Source organism: Suillus clintonianus (assembly GCF_016758775.1).
Source record: "Suillus clintonianus strain FC179 chromosome Unknown DEU56scaffold_26, whole genome shotgun sequence".
NCBI classification, from domain to species: Eukaryota; Fungi; Basidiomycota; class Agaricomycetes; order Boletales; family Suillaceae; genus Suillus; species Suillus clintonianus.
Window position 1 is genome coordinate 194,580 of NW_024539250.1, and position 15,984 is coordinate 210,563.

General features: G+C 48.5%; 6 protein-coding genes across 6 annotated transcripts; 4 read left to right on the forward strand and 2 right to left on the reverse strand.

Moving 5' to 3' along the window:
- The first annotated feature begins 49 nt into the window (after nucleotides 1-49).
- On the forward strand, nucleotides 50-2,292 carry DEU56DRAFT_796959 (cofactor-independent phosphoglycerate mutase). The gene is made up of 6 exons (XM_041352922.1): nucleotides 50-270; nucleotides 332-505; nucleotides 576-729; nucleotides 785-1,285; nucleotides 1,340-2,003; nucleotides 2,055-2,292. Exons 1-6 carry the CDS (start codon nucleotides 239-241, stop codon nucleotides 2,096-2,098), a joined length of 1,569 nt encoding a protein of 522 aa, XP_041209694.1. The 5' UTR covers nucleotides 50-238; the 3' UTR covers nucleotides 2,099-2,292.
- Nucleotides 2,293-2,879: 587 nt separating this feature from the next.
- On the reverse strand, nucleotides 2,880-4,332 carry DEU56DRAFT_870878 (uncharacterized protein; the record flags this gene model as incomplete). The annotated part of the gene is made up of 8 exons (XM_041355664.1): nucleotides 2,880-2,936; nucleotides 2,999-3,212; nucleotides 3,264-3,352; nucleotides 3,399-3,470; nucleotides 3,529-3,860; nucleotides 3,976-3,980; nucleotides 4,006-4,128; nucleotides 4,190-4,332. 8 exons carry the CDS (start codon nucleotides 4,330-4,332, stop codon nucleotides 2,880-2,882), a joined length of 1,035 nt encoding a protein of 344 aa, XP_041209695.1.
- Nucleotides 4,333-7,496: 3,164 nt separating this feature from the next.
- DEU56DRAFT_281421 (uncharacterized protein) lies at nucleotides 7,497-9,343 on the forward strand. The gene is made up of 7 exons (XM_041345456.1): nucleotides 7,497-7,736; nucleotides 7,798-7,910; nucleotides 7,965-8,120; nucleotides 8,169-8,247; nucleotides 8,304-8,429; nucleotides 8,481-8,671; nucleotides 8,725-9,343. Exons 1-7 carry the CDS (start codon nucleotides 7,676-7,678, stop codon nucleotides 8,968-8,970), a joined length of 972 nt encoding a protein of 323 aa, XP_041209696.1. The 5' UTR covers nucleotides 7,497-7,675; the 3' UTR covers nucleotides 8,971-9,343.
- A 429-nt stretch (nucleotides 9,344-9,772) lies between these two features.
- Nucleotides 9,773-11,625, forward strand: DEU56DRAFT_941146 (NADP-dependent oxidoreductase domain-containing protein; the record flags this gene model as incomplete). The annotated part of the gene is made up of 13 exons (XM_041358913.1): nucleotides 9,773-9,878; nucleotides 9,937-9,977; nucleotides 10,034-10,119; nucleotides 10,170-10,280; nucleotides 10,328-10,413; nucleotides 10,469-10,521; nucleotides 10,572-10,626; nucleotides 10,682-10,736; nucleotides 10,786-10,821; nucleotides 10,878-10,950; nucleotides 11,000-11,138; nucleotides 11,195-11,388; nucleotides 11,444-11,625. 13 exons carry the CDS (start codon nucleotides 9,773-9,775, stop codon nucleotides 11,486-11,488), a joined length of 1,080 nt encoding a protein of 359 aa, XP_041209697.1. The 3' UTR covers nucleotides 11,489-11,625.
- A 333-nt stretch (nucleotides 11,626-11,958) lies between these two features.
- On the forward strand, nucleotides 11,959-14,193 carry DEU56DRAFT_796988 (NADP-dependent oxidoreductase domain-containing protein). Its single transcript, XM_041352923.1, has 11 exons — nucleotides 11,959-12,153; nucleotides 12,204-12,244; nucleotides 12,292-12,377; nucleotides 12,430-12,540; nucleotides 12,592-12,677; nucleotides 12,732-12,784; nucleotides 12,832-12,886; nucleotides 12,937-12,991; nucleotides 13,043-13,151; nucleotides 13,211-13,738; nucleotides 13,795-14,193. Exons 1-10 carry the CDS (start codon nucleotides 12,057-12,059, stop codon nucleotides 13,694-13,696), a joined length of 1,179 nt encoding a protein of 392 aa, XP_041209698.1. The 5' UTR covers nucleotides 11,959-12,056; the 3' UTR covers nucleotides 13,697-13,738; nucleotides 13,795-14,193.
- On the reverse strand, nucleotides 13,913-15,966 carry DEU56DRAFT_734554 (uncharacterized protein; the record flags this gene model as incomplete). The annotated part of the gene is made up of 10 exons (XM_041348390.1): nucleotides 13,913-14,234; nucleotides 14,294-14,385; nucleotides 14,432-14,602; nucleotides 14,659-14,906; nucleotides 15,035-15,076; nucleotides 15,128-15,211; nucleotides 15,261-15,349; nucleotides 15,461-15,485; nucleotides 15,535-15,811; nucleotides 15,859-15,966. 10 exons carry the CDS (start codon nucleotides 15,964-15,966, stop codon nucleotides 13,913-13,915), a joined length of 1,458 nt encoding a protein of 485 aa, XP_041209699.1.
- Between the last annotated feature and the right edge of the window lie 18 nt (nucleotides 15,967-15,984).

Genomic DNA, 15,984 nt, shown 5'->3' on the forward strand with positions numbered 1-15,984 from the left:
TCGAAATATAATGACTATGCTACTTTCATACGGGGATAAGATAATCGACCGTCTCATCGTTTCGAACACTCAGCACAAAGATCGCTTTATCGCCAAGGCTCTGCTTGTCGGTACCTAGCCTCTTCGGATTAGTCTCTGCTCTGTGCACTGCAAACACAACACTTTGTCCATTAAAGGCGTCGCTAGCAGCCAACACCCAAGACTTCCCATCCTCAATAACTCTATACCGTGACCCTTTATGCCCGAGGTCAAGAACAAGGTCTGTCTGATGTGGGTAGCGCATTTATGTCTGAATGTACAGACTTTACTTCATTGACTATAATCACTACAGCGTTCACGATGGGTGGGGAATCGCTCCAGAGAAAGGCATGAAAGGTGATGCCATCGATGCAGCAGATACCACCAACATGGACACCATCGCCAAAAAGCATTCCTATCGCACCCTCTTTGCGCACGGAAATGCGGTCGGTTTGAACGATGGGCTCATGGGCAACTCTGAAGTCGGGTGCGTACGGCATGCGTGTCCTATGTACCATATTTTGCTCAATTACGACTGACCGACATTAATATTTCAGACACCTCAACATCGGTGCAGGCCGCATCGTGTGGCAAGATATCGTCAAGATTGACGTATCCATTGCAAAAAGGCAGTTCCACAAAAATGAGACGATCCTTGCAAGCATGAAACGTGCGAAGGATGGAAATGGCCGTCTTCACCTGCTTGGTCTGGTCAGTATGTTGCGAATATGGCAGTGCACCACATTTCTTTAACTTCATCTCATAGGTTTCGGATGGTGGTGTGCATTCTCACATCAGACATCTCAAGGCGCTCTTAGAGACTGCGAAGGAATTTGGCGTTCCCCACACTTATGTCCACTTTTTCGGCGACGGCCGTGACACTGCACCTCGCTCGGCTAAGGGTTACGCACAAGACCTGCTGGACTTTATGAAAGAGATAAAATATGGTACGATTGCCACGGTTGTCGGCAGATACTACGCCATGGACCGCGACAAGCGTTGGGAGCGCATCAAGATTGCTGTTGATGGTCTCGTCCGCGGTGAGGGAGAAGAAGGCAAAGACGTCCTCGAAAAAATTGAGGAGAGGTATAACAAGGATGAGACCGATGAGTTCCTGAAGCCCATTATCGTAAATGGGGACGAGGGACGCATTAAGGATGAAGACACCCTCTTTTTCTTCAACTACCGCTCGGATCGGATGCGTGAACTTGCTACCGTCATCGGTCTCCCGGACAAGCCCATTGAAATAGATATCCCTAAAGACCTGGTAAGTTCGTGCTTCAACAGGACATCCTAATTTTGAACTGATCGCATGGTGTAGCACATCACCACCATGTCCCGGTACAATGCTGAGTTCCCATTCGCGGTGGCCTTCCCGCCGCAAGCTATGACCAACGTCCTAGCTGAGTGGCTTTCCAAAGAAGGCGTGTCCCAAGCGCATATCGCGGAGACAGAGAAATATGCCCACGTTACGTTCTTCTTCAACGGCGGGCTCGAGCAGCAGTTCGCTGCAGAGGAGCGCTTTATGATCCCATCCCCCAAGGTCGCTACATACGACAAGCAGCCAGAGATGAGCGCCCAAGGTGTAGCAGACAAGGTCGCCGAGGTGGTCAAGAGCAAGAAACATGAGTTCGTCATGTGCAACTTTGCCCCGCCCGACATGGTCGGCCATACGGGTATATATGAGGCCGCGGTGGAGGCTATCACTGCTACTGATAAGGCGGTCGGAACGGTCTACGACGCATGCGTTGAGGCCGGATATGTTTTACTTATTACTGCAGACCACGGAAATGCGGAGCAAATGATCAACTTGGAGACTGGCGCCCCTCATACCGCACACACTACGAACCAGGTGCCTTTCATCATGACAGCCGAGGGTCTTGAGTTTGCGGATGATGAGGAAGATGGCAAAGGAGAAGAGGGGGGTGCACTTGCTGATGTTGCACCCACTATTTTGGCGATCATGGGCTTACCGCAGCCTGAAGGTAAGATTTTATACAATTTGGGGTGATGGCTTTATTGATGTCTTCCATTAGAAATGACCGGGCGCTCGTTACTGAAGAAAGAGAAGATCGAGTAGACGACGATGCAACGTAGATCAAGATTGTAGAATAAGTATACCGTCACTGTAGAAATATAACACCAATACTCGGAAAATCTACGTAAACGGAGTCGGCTTAATTTGGAGGAGACACAGCTGCCAGCGTTTACGAGGGTTGCCGAGACGTATCAGGATGTTTTGGGACTAGCGTGACCCTGTTTGGTAGCACCGCGGCGCGACGACACAATGCTTGAGCTCGCTGTCGAGGACAGCGAGCTCAAATACTAGCCCAATCCTTCACCTTGTTCCCTAGCTCTTTTTTTTGGGAAAATGTTTTGTTTTCCCTTGTAACTAGTTGATTTATCATAGATTCATGTCCCTAAAAAGAGCTAGGGAACAGGGTGAAGAACTGGGCGAGTATTTGAGCTCGCTGTCCTCGACAACGAGCTCGAGCGTTGTGACGTCGCGCGGTGTTACCAAAACGGGTCACGCTAATCCCAAAATCATCCTGTTACGTCTCGACGACGGTACGTCACTGGGTGAAAATCCCGCGTGTATGACCGCATTATGTCTTTGTCGAGTCTATGGCATGAAACACATACAAATCCAATTTCAAATCGGGTACAACTGAACTAGCAAATACAATATGTATACAATGTATTCATCGTACAAGCACACTTTACTTGGCGGATTGATTGCGCCAAATGTGACAACAACCAACATAGAAAGAACCTCCGGCCGAATCAAGAAATCAACTGCATAGAATACATATCCGCGCTGATTCAAACCTGGTTGTCGAATGGTACAGACAATTCACAACCTAGGCCGCTGTTGGAGTGTGCTCGGTGCCACGGCTCGCAGCCCACGTATCTGGTCCCTGTAACATTTTTCCATCAATGATCGTATCCCCTACAACTGGCATACTGGAGGAATGTTCACCTTTCTGTTATTAATTCTCTGATTCTTGACTCTTCTCGTGAGCCACTGGGCAGCAGTGGAACCGCTCTCAAAGTTTCTTTCAGGTTGCCTCTTCACAGCGTCCGCGATAATGGGACTGGATTCAACAAGAGCCCGAAGAATTATCGAGCTGGTCGGACGGGTAAAGTAACCCAGGGACCACCGTTCATGTTCAGCCTGTATACCGGGAGGTGGACTGCCATGATTATATTAGCAAGTTTGCACATGCAAGTCCTTGTGTACGTACACAACGCGATGGATGTTGGATTGCAAGATGCCTCCGCTGAAAAGAGCCAGCGCATCCGCAACATTGCAAATAGCATGTCCAGGGATGGGCTGTGCATCGGTGAGTGCTTGCCGCGGGTAAGAGAATTGTGCTTACTCGAATGTAGAACCACTCGTCATGACCAGGGGGCATCACTTGGAGTCCACCAAGCCGATTGTGCAAGAAGGTCTGGCGATATAGTTAATTCCATCATTCCAACATCAGCTCCATATCTCGAGCGACCTACCAGACTGCCGAAATCAGAATGAGCAGCTAGCACAGGCCTTTCCATTGCTGACTTGGCCTGCAGAGCAGGGGTGCGAGTGCATCTAGCCTCACAAGTACTGATGCCATCCACGGTATGCAGGCTCTCCAAAGTCCCTTCCGGCAGTCCAAGCTTATCGTTAAATACACTCAACATGACAAATGTCACATCAAGAGACTTGCGGACAAATGGCACAACCGTGTTTTTCATGCGAGCGTTTATGGTCGAAGGATAGGTGAGGTGAACGACCTCTGGATACGCGAGTGCATCGTTTTTAGAAACATTGATGAATTCAATGTTGTCCACAAATTTGCCTAGATTTGTGTCAGTCTATAGCGTCAGCGATCTGGTCTGGAAGTACGTGCCCGTTGCATCGATCGCCTGAGCCCCCGCTTTCTTGTACCTGATGAAAGACCCACATAAGACGACATACACTTGTGATCCATATCAATGACGGACCCAAAAGATTGACCATCGTCTCCTTGCTCGAACTTCATACGTTCTTCGAGGGGTAATGACAGCGTCTCGGCACCCATATCAAACATGTCGCTGACTTCTTGATCTGAGCCATGATTCTTTAAACTATCAGAAAATCTAGTAGGTCAAACCATGTTCAGCAAAAGATCCAAGCCTTATGACATACTACCAGAATCCAAGCGTTGTCGCGGCCTCCCACAATCGATCAATTTCCTCCTTGTCGCCAGCCTTGATGAGCTCGTGATCAATGATCAATAGCGGATGGGTTCGAACATTGTCCGGGAATGGGGGGAGAGTAGTTCCAGGCATACTGATCTAATGAAAGGGCCTCAATCATGTCAACCCGTACAATGCGACAAAGTGGGTAAACCTACCACGAGAACTGGACAGCAAGGGGGAAGATGTCGATTGAAGTGGGGTATGGAAATGCAACCTTCAAACTTCAAGTTGAACTTATACCATTTCGTGCACAGGTAGCACCCAGCTTGACCCAGCTGATCTCCACGTCATTGTGCGAAGAGAGCACCTTTCGTGGCCCGCCCGATCCATCCTTATCTCGTGTCCGCTGCCAACTTGATCTCTATTTCGCTTCCTCCTGTCCCGCCGAGTTCCTGTTATCCATCGGATCTTACTCGGTTCCTTCATAAACCCCTGGGGAAACAAGGTTCGAACATCCTCACGGCATTTACGATGCAAAGACCCCAATCTATCCATGAATGTGGAGCTGTTAGTGTTCGTGTCGGGAAAGAAATCAGATCAATTGCCGGTCAATGGTGTCTGAATTATACAAATAGTTGATATCAGTACAGATGAGGATGTAGTACTTCCAAAGCAAGATTGAAGGACATGCAAGATAGGTATCACCGCCGTCCTCGAGAGAAGGATTGATACACGTGGGACATGAAGGGTTTCCCAACCCGAAACATCGTTTCGAAAGGAGTCCAGGGTAGGCCGTGAGGGCAGGTGGGCCTTAGCAGCCCATGGATTAGAATCTGGAGAAAATTCTGCCGTCAAAAGTGATACGTTGAGCAAATTTTAAGAGAAAAGAAAATTTAAAACACACAGAGAGATCTAACGAGACGCATGCTGCTAAAGAGAGGAGTGGCCCAAGTGTGCGGGTGCGACGAGTCGAGCAGTAGAGAACGTGGTGGCACGAAGCAAGAAAAATGAAGTCACGAAAAGCCGTTGTGTCGCCACGTGGACCTCATTCTACGCGCGCTCTCCGAGTCGTGCCTCGAATTTACGTAGAAATATTCTCAACATGTATACCCGAAGATATATGGCGCGCATATCTAGCCACCACGAACGACGACAACGAGTAGGCTCACTGCAATAATGTCAACCGTGAGTCACGTGAATTTGACGCTTCAAGGCGACCGTGACATCGTGAGAGGACGAGCCTTTGCCAACTTGAACCGAGCGGCCCAGAGCATTTATGTTCACGCGTCAGGGCATTGGCACTCGCCATCGTGATTCCATTCATGCCTACCGCGCGTCGGGAAGTATCACTCGCCAAGGCGTGTGGCATCCGATTCACTCACCATTCAAAATTTTAACAGCGCCAACTTGGCCTATCGCAGCGCCACCACGTCACTCGAAATCCACACTAACATTGATGTTGCCCTTCAACCAGACATCAGGGGAGTACTGACTCCGAGCCGTGTCTGTAGCCTGCTATAGCACTGCACTCGAGTTCGACGACGAGCCACCAAAATCTCAACACTCAACCTCTGACAATGGTCACATGCAGGCTTCGCAGCTGTGCGCCCAGTTCATAACACATCTATTAGCTCGCCCAGATTCGTACCCCTGGGCCATCCTCGCCCTTGGCAAGAGATTCGTTGTCCCATGCACCAACTAGACAGACTGCCCTCAGGGGTCTTTTCATTGTGAATGCCGCGAAATGTTCGGACTTCGTTGTTTGAAATTGTTTGAAGGAACCGAGTAAGATCCGAGTGATAAAAGGATATCATGAACTCATCCGATTTATCCTTATCTCGTGCCTGCTCCCAACATCTTGAGTCACTTCGATTCCTCCTGTCGCATCCATATCAAATTGTCACTGATCGTGAGTCGTAAGTAGATGACCTTTCTGATGGTACGTGCTGTTACGTTTCGACCTTCGGTTCACCACAGCGTCGCTAACCCGACGGACCGAACCTAAACTTGTGACACTTTGTTTGTATGTGATTGAATATGACCTTCTTCTATCTGTATGCTTGTTTGCGAGACGCAGCGGCACGCTTCGTGCCAATAGGTAAGTACCCAACACGGCAAATTCCGTGAAAAGTAGACTTCGATCCGTCAAGCAAAGTCCGTTCAAAATCGTCCAGGAGTCGACCATGGCGAGTGGTGGGATACAACACTCGAGGAAGTCGGGCACCAAGTCCCGCGAGTGCTGAATCGAACCCAGGAAGCATTGTGAAGTTGACGAGGGTTGATATCGAGAGATCGGAATGACAGATGCGAAGCGAGGGGTGGTGCTAGTAGGTGATGGTGATCCTACTCTATGCTGGGGGCATTGGTGTCCTGCAAGACAGGTGGACATATTAGAATTAGATCGCTATGAGGAAACGTGATGAAGACCTTGTGGGACACATACCTCGACAGATTTGAAGACACAACAGAAGTAAAACTTCTAGAGCAGCAAGCTAGGACACCGATCATCAATGCGCGGGCCTACTATCGACGAGTTGACGACTCGGAGGTCCTTGATGCCGCAGTACCGGAGGTTGGACGAACCTGTTCATACATCCATTAGGAAATGTGATGCCATGAATCTGCAGAGTTCAATCAATATATGCTGGCTCTTAGCTAGCTATAGTTAACGTTCAAGTCTAAACTCGCTGATTTGGTTGTTGCTTTGTGCATGCCTTCTTCGTTGTGCATAACCCTTGATAGATTGATTCGATCCTCTTCTTTTCTGATCAATGATAAGAATCGTGTTTCTGAATAGAATGATCAGTCTCCCACCAGATTACGAGGGATTGTCACCCGGAGTACAATAGTTGCGTCGAGAAATGACTTGAATTTGGCTATGAGAGGACGTCGTGGGACAGCAAGTGGTTGTAAGTCAGGGTAGCCCCCGTCGAGGCTTCAAATATCGTACGACGTTACAGCATGACTTACGGCTGCATGGAAAGCCTAGGCAGCGGCGTACTACCTTGTCCCTTCACCGTTGTCACCAACGTACGTAATCTCATGGTCATCGATCAAATCACCTCTAATTCAATCACAAACGCAACAGCTCCTACTAGTAGGCATTTTACACATACACCCATAGATCGGCAGTAGGTGACAGTGCTCGGGAGTCCCTCATCGACGACATCCCATTGTCCAGCTAGGGCTGTCCTGGACAAGGCAGTTACGATATTCAAAAAGGGCTGCACTAGACCATGCTGGGAATGGTTAGACAACCGAAGCGACTCTACTCGGCTTTATTCTAGCCTTACGGTATATACTGATAGGGTTCTTTGGATGCATCGGACGCCTATTATGAGTTCTTTTCTCTGCACACCTAACAAAACTCCACACTGCGAATTATTTTGTTCACAAGGCGACTGCCTGCTGCGCTCGATCCTCCCAAAAACTTTCATTGGCTGTCTCTCCCGTTTGGATCTGCTCAGCTGATCCAGTAAAAACTGTATCTATAATGGGCATACCTCTAGACAAAGCTTCGTTCTTAGCTGTGTTTCTCGAGACTTTATTTTACGGTGCGTTACCGACTGGTGGAATAGTCGAAATTATGGTGTTGAATTTCATTGTCTCACATAGGTGTATTCCTTACTTTATACTGGTTGACGCTATTCGTCTTATTCAAGAAAACTGACATTCAACGACAACTTCTAATCCCAGTGGCGACCTTGCTACTCTGTGTTGCAACAGCTGTGAGTGTAATAATCAAATTTGACGAGGGAATTGCTCAACATGATCACCTTCAGCATTTAATTATCGATTTTGTTCGAGCATTAGAGGCCTTCGTATTCAAGGTGGATACGATTGGTGCAGATACCTACTATTCGAACCTTGCTTCACCGTTGGACCTCGCATCGAAGGCACTTTACATCACGCAAACCACGCTTGCTGATGGTGTAGTTGTAAGTTTCTCCCCTTGACTTGTTTTCTTTCCCCTCTGAGTAGAACAGGTCTGGCGATGCCACGTACTTAACAACAGAAGTCTCCTTGTTGCCATTCCTGGCTGTATCGTGCTATTAGTCAATGCGGGTCAGTGTTTTGAAAGGTTCTATTCGACCATCATCTTATCCCGTCACATTTTGCAGCCATTGGGTACTATGTTGTCTGGTCCCTCTCTCGGACTCCTGGGCTGACCAGTGTTTCCACCGCTGCTTCTGGGTGTATCACGACATTCTATACATTGACCATGCTTGTCAGCCTTACCTGCACCAGTACGTCTATTGCACATGCTCCGCTGGCTCCCGATGACTAGAACAACTCAGTTTCGATTGCCTGGCGGATCTATCATACTCGCCGTCTCATGCCAGGAGGCCTTGCCACTCTTTTACCCGTATTCATCGTCGTCATTGAGAGCGGCGCTTTATACGCCACGAGTGTCCTTGCGCTCCTCATATCATTCTTGGTCTCATCTAATGGCGAATACATCATGCTAAACATTATCCCTCCGATTGTGGTGAGTTCAATTCACTTGGACATGCATGGGCTATTCAAATGAATTTTTTTTAGGGTGTAACTTTCTGTCTGATCATTCTTCAAGTCCACTTCCGCGTTGGCGGCAACTCCGCGACCGAACAATCCTCTGACCCAAGTGGTATCATGACCAGCATCTTTCGAGGACGAAGTACACGGGACCGGAACTTCTCCATGCAACCGATGGCTGTGCACATCACGGAGGAGACAGAGATCATTCAGTCTGACATGATAAGTGGAAAGAATAGCCAACCCGTCTCAGGGGGTATCTATCAATTATAAATCGGACTATTCTTTAGATACACTTGCATGCTATAGTTCAACTGGTCCCTCCAATGTCCTCGGAAGTGGAAGTGAAGAGCGTTCTGTGGAACAGGATTTTTACAGGTGAATTGCTAATGATACTGGACCACGTGTCGTGCTGTCAGGCTTGTTAGAGTTGCACTGCATTTTGTAGATCTCGTATGTAGTCACTTGTTGGTGCATCGTAAAGAGCATGGAGCGCCTCTGATATTGCTTTTGAATCCGTGTTTGTTTTAAATCGTTGTTAGTCGGGCGCTAGTGCTAAGCGGCGATTATGCCCAGGAAGCGCTGAAGTATAGCTATACTTAGTTCAAACCATGCAAGCCATGCCAAACCATATCACACAAGCTTGTCATCACTTATACCACCACGGTCATAACCAGCTCTTGTCGACTCACGTGCAAAGTGCGCGCATCCACGGTCCAGAAACGCGAAGGAAAAGCTAGATTATGATATGGACGAGCCGCTCAGTCAGTCGCCCACCAAAAACTGCTATTTCTCCGATATTCTTACGAAGTGTCCTCAGCTAGGTGCGTGTGCTCACTAAGTGCTCTCTCTTCTGAGCCTGAGATTTATGCCACGCTCAAATACTTGCAGGTCATCTGACACTTGAACGTGTCTCGACACAAAACTGGCGTTCGTCTCTCAGGCCCCTCGATTATGGACAAAGATGATTGGCCGGTCTTGGTAACAGCGGGCCGCAGTGGCAGTGATTGAATCCTTTAAATACTATCGCTGCACTGCACTGAAGGCTTATTCCTCTTGCTCAACTCGCGCAATAATGGCTTCTGGATCTGATGTCAAAGTCGAATTCGACCCCAAGAACATGCTTTTCCGCAGACTCGGTCCTAGTGGTCTCCGAGTCCCTGTTTTCTCGCTTGGTGGATGTATGTTTCGTGCAAGGTTCCGTATTTGACAGTTTGTGCTAAATGCGAACTGTCCTAGGGCTTACTCTTGGTGGAACTGTGATTGGTGACCCAGTGAAGGTTAGCATCAGCTCCTCTGTCTTACAATTATCAGTGCATCCAACCTTTACCAAAAGGACATAATAAAAATCGCCTTCGACAATGGTATCAACATGTTCGATACCGCAGAGGCTTACGCAAAAGGCAGGTCCGAGGTGGAAATGTGAGATTCTTCGACGTTCTAAGGGGCACCGAAGCTGACTGCGAGGGTAGGGGTCGTGTGATTAAGGAGCTCGGCCTCCGCCGGACAGATCTTATTGTCACTACCAAACTATTCTGGGGTTTGCGCTCTGGTCCCAATGATGGTGGTCTTTCGAGGAAACAGTGAGTCTTATTCACGCTTGCGCTTTGAAGTGCTGACTTAGTTGCAGTATTATCGAGGGAACTAAGGAGTGTCTCGAGCGCCTTGGTCTTGACTATGTTGATGTTATCTTTGCGCACCGCCCAGATGTCTCGGGTATGATTAATCATATATGCTGACGGGACAAAATTGGCTCAACTCGATTGTTTAGTCCCCATGGAAGAGACAGTTCGCGCATTCAACTGGGTGATTGAGAAGGGCTGGGTATGTCGCCTGAGTAGACAAATGACATCGAAATACTAACAGAATTCCAGGCATTCTACTGGGCAACGTCAGAATGGTCTGCATACGAGATTGAGGAGGCGCAGCGTGAGTTTCCTTTTGTGTCAGAGTCATGGATACTTCTGATGAGTAATTGTTGTAGACATTGCTACGAAGCTTGGACTTATTGGGCCTATTGCCGAGCAATGTCAACACAAGTAGGTGTCCCACATTTTTGCGATTGCATGTTTCTGAGTTTTTGATCAGCATGTTCCATCGCGAGCGCCCCGAGAAGGAGTACCGGTGAGTCTCACTATCATCTTAGTTATGATCAGTGGCTGAGCAAAAACTTACCACAGACCTTTGTACAAGAAATACCAGCTGGGCACCACTGTATTCTCCGCTCTTGCTAGCGGTCTTCTTACTGGAAAGGTGTGCTACTTCCAAAAAGCCAACAGTCATTTTCTCATCGCGGATGCAGTACAACGCCGGTATCCCCGAGGGAACCCGTTTCTCGACACACTCCAACTTTTTCAAGGGCACAGTTGAAAGTTTGCAGAAGGAGGAGGGTCTCACGAAGATTCGCAAGGTCGATGAGTTAAGCGCACTCGCAGAAAAAGGTAATTACCTGCGTTCTTGTCTCACACGATTGGTCAAGCTGACACGCACCTTATAGAGCTTGGATGCACCATCACGCACCTGGCACTCGCGTGGGTCGCAAAGAACCCGAACACCAGCACTGTTATCCTCGGAGCCTCAAAACCTGAGCAGGTCCTTGATAACTTGAAGGCTCTCGATGTCATTCCCAAACTCACCCCTGAGATAATGGATAAAATTGAGGCAATTCTGGAGAATCAACCAGCTGCCTCGGTAAGTGCTTGCCTTTAATGAGTAAACTCACCAAACTGAAACTTTGTGCTTTCAGCCAACGTTTGGTCGCCCGGCACTGGATCCCAACGGCCGTCTGTGAGAAGAGAAGGTTGATCCACCTCATGTTCGGAAGATAAATTCCCAGTATCAATAGTGTCGATGTGTTACAGGAGTGCCCGTGATTCGATGGCCCATGTGAACATGAAAAATTTGAGTTCGCCTTGCCATGAGGTGGGGGGATATGGAGCTCCGTTGTTCGACAGATGTCTTATCGTCTTCCGAAAGTACTCATGACGTCGCGAGGAAGGTATTGACTGAGTGAGAACTCACACGTATCACCTAAAAGGTCTGTCAAGAAGGGTCAGCTTTTGATTTGTTGAATGGTCGGGAACCTTCGGCTTTGTGCTCGAAGTGAAGTGTGGAGAGAGATGAAGCGAGTCGATGACTCGATGGTGCTGAAAGAAGGCGAATTGCGGGCGTTCGTCGGAAAAATGGCTGCCGCATCTGTAAATAACACCCCTATCATTGGTTTTGACATGAACGAGACAAAGTCGCTTAGATATGGACGAGCTTTCACATGCATATATAACTTGAGTTGAAGACATTGTAAAGTCCCATCGTGCTTATTTTCAACAATCACCTTACCGCACACCACCACTGTACCAGCCATGACTACCAACTTCACCGAGTTCGAACCCAAGAACATGCATTTCCGCCGTTTAGGCCCCAGCGGCCTACGGGTCCCCGTATTCTCGCTTGGTGGATGTGAGCAGCTTGTTAGTCGTGAAAGTATAAGTGCTGAGAATACTTCGCAGGGCTGACGCTGGGAGGAACTGTTGTTGGTGACCCTGTCAAGGTGAGTGAACCTAGATGCATATGAACGGGGAGCCTCACTCCACTCAGGAAATCATCAAAGTTGCCTTTGAGCATGGCGTCAACATGTTCGACACCGCCGAGGGCTACGCAAAGGGTCAATCGGAAATTGAAATGTGCGTGCCCAAGGCAGCCTCATCGAATTATTCTGACCTGGTCTCTGAACAGGGGTCGTGTTATCAAAGAACTCAACTATCGTCGCTCTGATTTGGTCATCACCACAAAATTGTTCTTTGGTACCCGTACTGGTCCCAATGACACTGGTCTCTCGAGAAAACAGTGCGTGCAGATGAACTTGGTTCAGGACATATGAACTCATCATCGTCCCAGCATTATCGAAGGTACCCAAGAGTCACTGGACCGTCTTGGCCTCGACTATGTTGATGTCATTTTCGCACACCGTCCTGATTACACCAGTATGTTTTCAAGTTGTGAACACAAACATGAGATATTAAAGACATCGTTTGTAGCGCCGATGGAGGAGGTCGTCCGCGCTTTCAACTTTGTCATTGAGAAGGGCTGGGTGAGTCCCAGGTCTCGTGTTTATCAGTCATGCTAAGGTCTTTGCAGGCATTCTACTGGGCCACATCAGAATGGTCTGCCAGGGACATTGAGGAGGCTTACCGTGCGTTTCACCCGTCTCTCGAATGACCTAACTTTAACGAGCCCGTTTAGACGTCGCCGAGAAACTTAACCTGATCCCTCCTATTGCTGAGCAGTGCCAGCACCAGTGAGTTGGCAAAGACACTATACGAGATCCAGTAACCTGATTAGTATCTAGCATGTTTCACCGTGAACGCCCCGAAAAGGAGTACGCACCTGTGTACAAGAAATATTCCATCGGGACCACTGTTTGGTCTGCATTGGCTAGCGGCCTCCTCACCGGAAAGGTAATCAATACTCTCAATAAAGATTGCAGATCCGACTGCTGATGATCCGTGATCTTTAGTACAACAACGGTATTCCGGCAGATTCGCGATTCGCCGCTCACTTCGACTTCTTCAAGGATACCCTTAAGAGCCTCAACGAGGAGGAGGGCCTCGCCAAGATTGCCAAAGTACAAGCGCTCACCAAGCTCGCCGAGACGGAGTTGGGCTGTAGCGTCACGCACTTGGCATTGGCATGGATTGCAAAGAATCCGAACACGAGCACTGTCATCCTCGGTGCCTCCAAGCCCGAGCAGGTGGTCGATAACTTGAAAGCGTTGGACGTTATTCCCAAGCTGACACCTGAGATCCTAGAGAAAGTTGAGGCAATCCTTCAAAACAAACCTGCACCAATTGTGAGTGATGGCGATGGATTCTTGATTGATGAGGATGCTGATCATCACTCCACCCTCAGCCTACCTTTGGCAGGCCACCACTCGATCCCTATGGTCGCCTATGAGGTGATGACTTTTCCGGGGGGTTCAGTGATTTATGACACGAAGGATTGACAGCCAGTCACGGAGCTGTGTAATACATGAATACACCCAGAACTGCGAAACTTTATGAGATTCCGGGACGCATACAACACCAAAGCGAAAAAGAGTACCAAGAGAAAGTCAAGTATTTGGGATTGGCTGGTGCATGGAAGCTACGACGCTGGCGCAGAAGAATATAGGTCAAACAATTTCAAAACATCCTGGATCCAGGGCCATCTCACGATTCGGCTAGTCTTCCGAATCTGAGTCTGTCGCTACCGATTCAGAGTCGTTGTCTGGCGGCATCAATGCACCTTCCTCCCGAGAAGGGCGCGCAGACGGCTGATGCGTGACTTTGCCAAAGATGCGGTTGCGCATAGCCCAATACTGAAAGTTCCTCTTGATTCGTTGCCTGATTGGATACAGCCACCATAGGGCGGTGTGTGAATCCCACACCGCCCATATCACGAAGAGCGTCACCAAGCCAACTGCACAGCCAACCAGGACACGTGTTATATCATCTGAGTACTGGAAAACCAGGGAGGCGAATGCAAGGACGAAGAAGATAATGCTGATACGGCGACGGTATTAGATAGGTGAGCAAGTAAGAGTCGGGTTGAGTGGACATACCCCCACAAGAGGAACGCGTAAGGCATGCTGTAGACGATGGCCAGCATCTCTTTTCCAGACAAGGAATGTGTTATTCTTGTCATAAAAATAACCTAAACCAGTGTGAGATCGATGCTTTACCGGCATAAGTCAACCTACGGCATCCTCTGCAGAGTCTCGTTTATGCGTGCGATTTAGACGCATGAGAAGCAAGCCTAGGATGATCGCGCCGACGCTGCTGACAGTGGATACATAGCTGGATATTCGGGCGGCATGGTTGACGTTAGGGACAGCGAGGAAGGCGATATTAGCATTCAAGATAATTGTGGACTGTAACAGAAATATGTGGTCAACAAACGTGTGGTAGATGAAAAGAGCCGACATACGTATAGGGTGAATGCCTCCCACTCCGAGTTGAGCTTGTCAATGAACCGCTTCCACGAGATGTGATTTACGAGCTGGTCAACACATATGGCGTTCAAGCCTTGAGCGTGGATGTATGGTGCGCCGAAAAGAAGGGGAGACGCTATGTTGAGGAGGATGGATCTCCGGCGCCGGCCTTTGAGGTAGACAGTTTGGTCAGCATCCAAACGAGCCCCGACTTGCCCACAGAAGTTGAAAAACCTGGAGCGCGCTGGATCTCGTCTAACATACGATTAGGCAAAGGAATGATAGACGTACAAATCGTGCGCATGAATCGGGCTAAGGGCAATCGTATTATTGATCGGTAATGTTTCGAGAATGAAACGAGAGGACGCGCACCCAGGACACACATTGAATGAGGGCGAATTTGATTGACACTTCCTGTGAGGGTTGATTAGCTTTGGAGGGTGACTGATGAAAGCATGATAGAACCTTCAAGACAGCTGGTAATCTCCAACATCTTGCTCAAGTCGTCCCGACCAAAGGGTACAAGCGAGGTATCAGACGTAATAGTCTCTGCAGCTTGACTAAGTATTCGCGACTGAAAATTCAACATTGTTGTCACCTGATATCGCATGCACGATAATTTCCTTGACTTCAAGAAAGAGAGGCTCGTCGATACTTCGATTGTTGGGAAAGAACTCGCAGTGCATCCTGCACATGCAATCACTCAACTTAACTTGGGAGAGGAACCTAGGAGACGGTGAGTCGAAATGGCATCTTCCAGGCTTCAACGGATATTCACCTTGCGCGGGAGAGATTTACCAGTACTGAGACTCAATGGCATATTCTGCACAACAGTAAGTCAACCTCTGGAGTGACTTGCGGGATCGACCGACTAATATGCCCTGGAGATTTGACCCCTTTGACGTTGCCGAACATTGGTTCAGCTTGAAAAGGGTGTACCCAAAATATGCTGCGATTCGAGGGATCTGCAAAGTAGTAGCCGCAGCGCCACAACCCTGACCTTCGTTCGTCCATGATCTCCAGAGTGAGTTCCACGTTTTCAGGCAAGTCGATGTCTTGCGCCATTGCGATTTCGAAGATACGGTCCGCGCACGTCGTGATGACGTCAACATTTTTGTGTTTGTACAGATTGGCATCTGTGAAGATTCTCTGCAAGATGCTGAATGATATGTTTATCAATGTAAAAATGTACTCACCCGCTCAGCATTATAGAAGTATAGAGCGCCTTCCGGATGGGTAAAGGCCTCCCAGCCATGAGGGCAGAGTGTTGCACTAGCGCCTGAAGTTTGGCTTGGGATGAGCATGCAAGAACAAGACACTCA

Coding starts and splice junctions, on each gene's coding strand:
- DEU56DRAFT_796959 (XM_041352922.1), top strand. CDS start 239: ATGCCCGAGGTCAAGAACAAGGTCTGTCTGAT. Junction 271..331: donor AAGAACAAGGTCTGTCTGAT/GTGGGTAGCGCA, acceptor TAATCACTACAG/CGTTCACGATGGGTGGGGAA. Junction 1,286..1,339: donor TAGATATCCCTAAAGACCTG/GTAAGTTCGTGC, acceptor CGCATGGTGTAG/CACATCACCACCATGTCCCG.
- DEU56DRAFT_281421 (XM_041345456.1), top strand. CDS start 7,676: ATGGGCATACCTCTAGACAAAGCTTCGTTCTTAGCTGTGTTTCTCGAG. Junction 8,121..8,168: donor CGCTTGCTGATGGTGTAGTT/GTAAGTTTCTCC, acceptor TGAGTAGAACAG/GTCTGGCGATGCCACGTACT. Junction 8,248..8,303: donor CGTGCTATTAGTCAATGCGG/GTCAGTGTTTTG, acceptor CACATTTTGCAG/CCATTGGGTACTATGTTGTC.
- DEU56DRAFT_796988 (XM_041352923.1), top strand. CDS start 12,057: ATGACTACCAACTTCACCGAGTTCGAACCCAAGAACATGCATTTCCGC. Junction 12,678..12,731: donor ACACCGTCCTGATTACACCA/GTATGTTTTCAA, acceptor CATCGTTTGTAG/CGCCGATGGAGGAGGTCGTC. Junction 12,785..12,831: donor TTGTCATTGAGAAGGGCTGG/GTGAGTCCCAGG, acceptor AGGTCTTTGCAG/GCATTCTACTGGGCCACATC.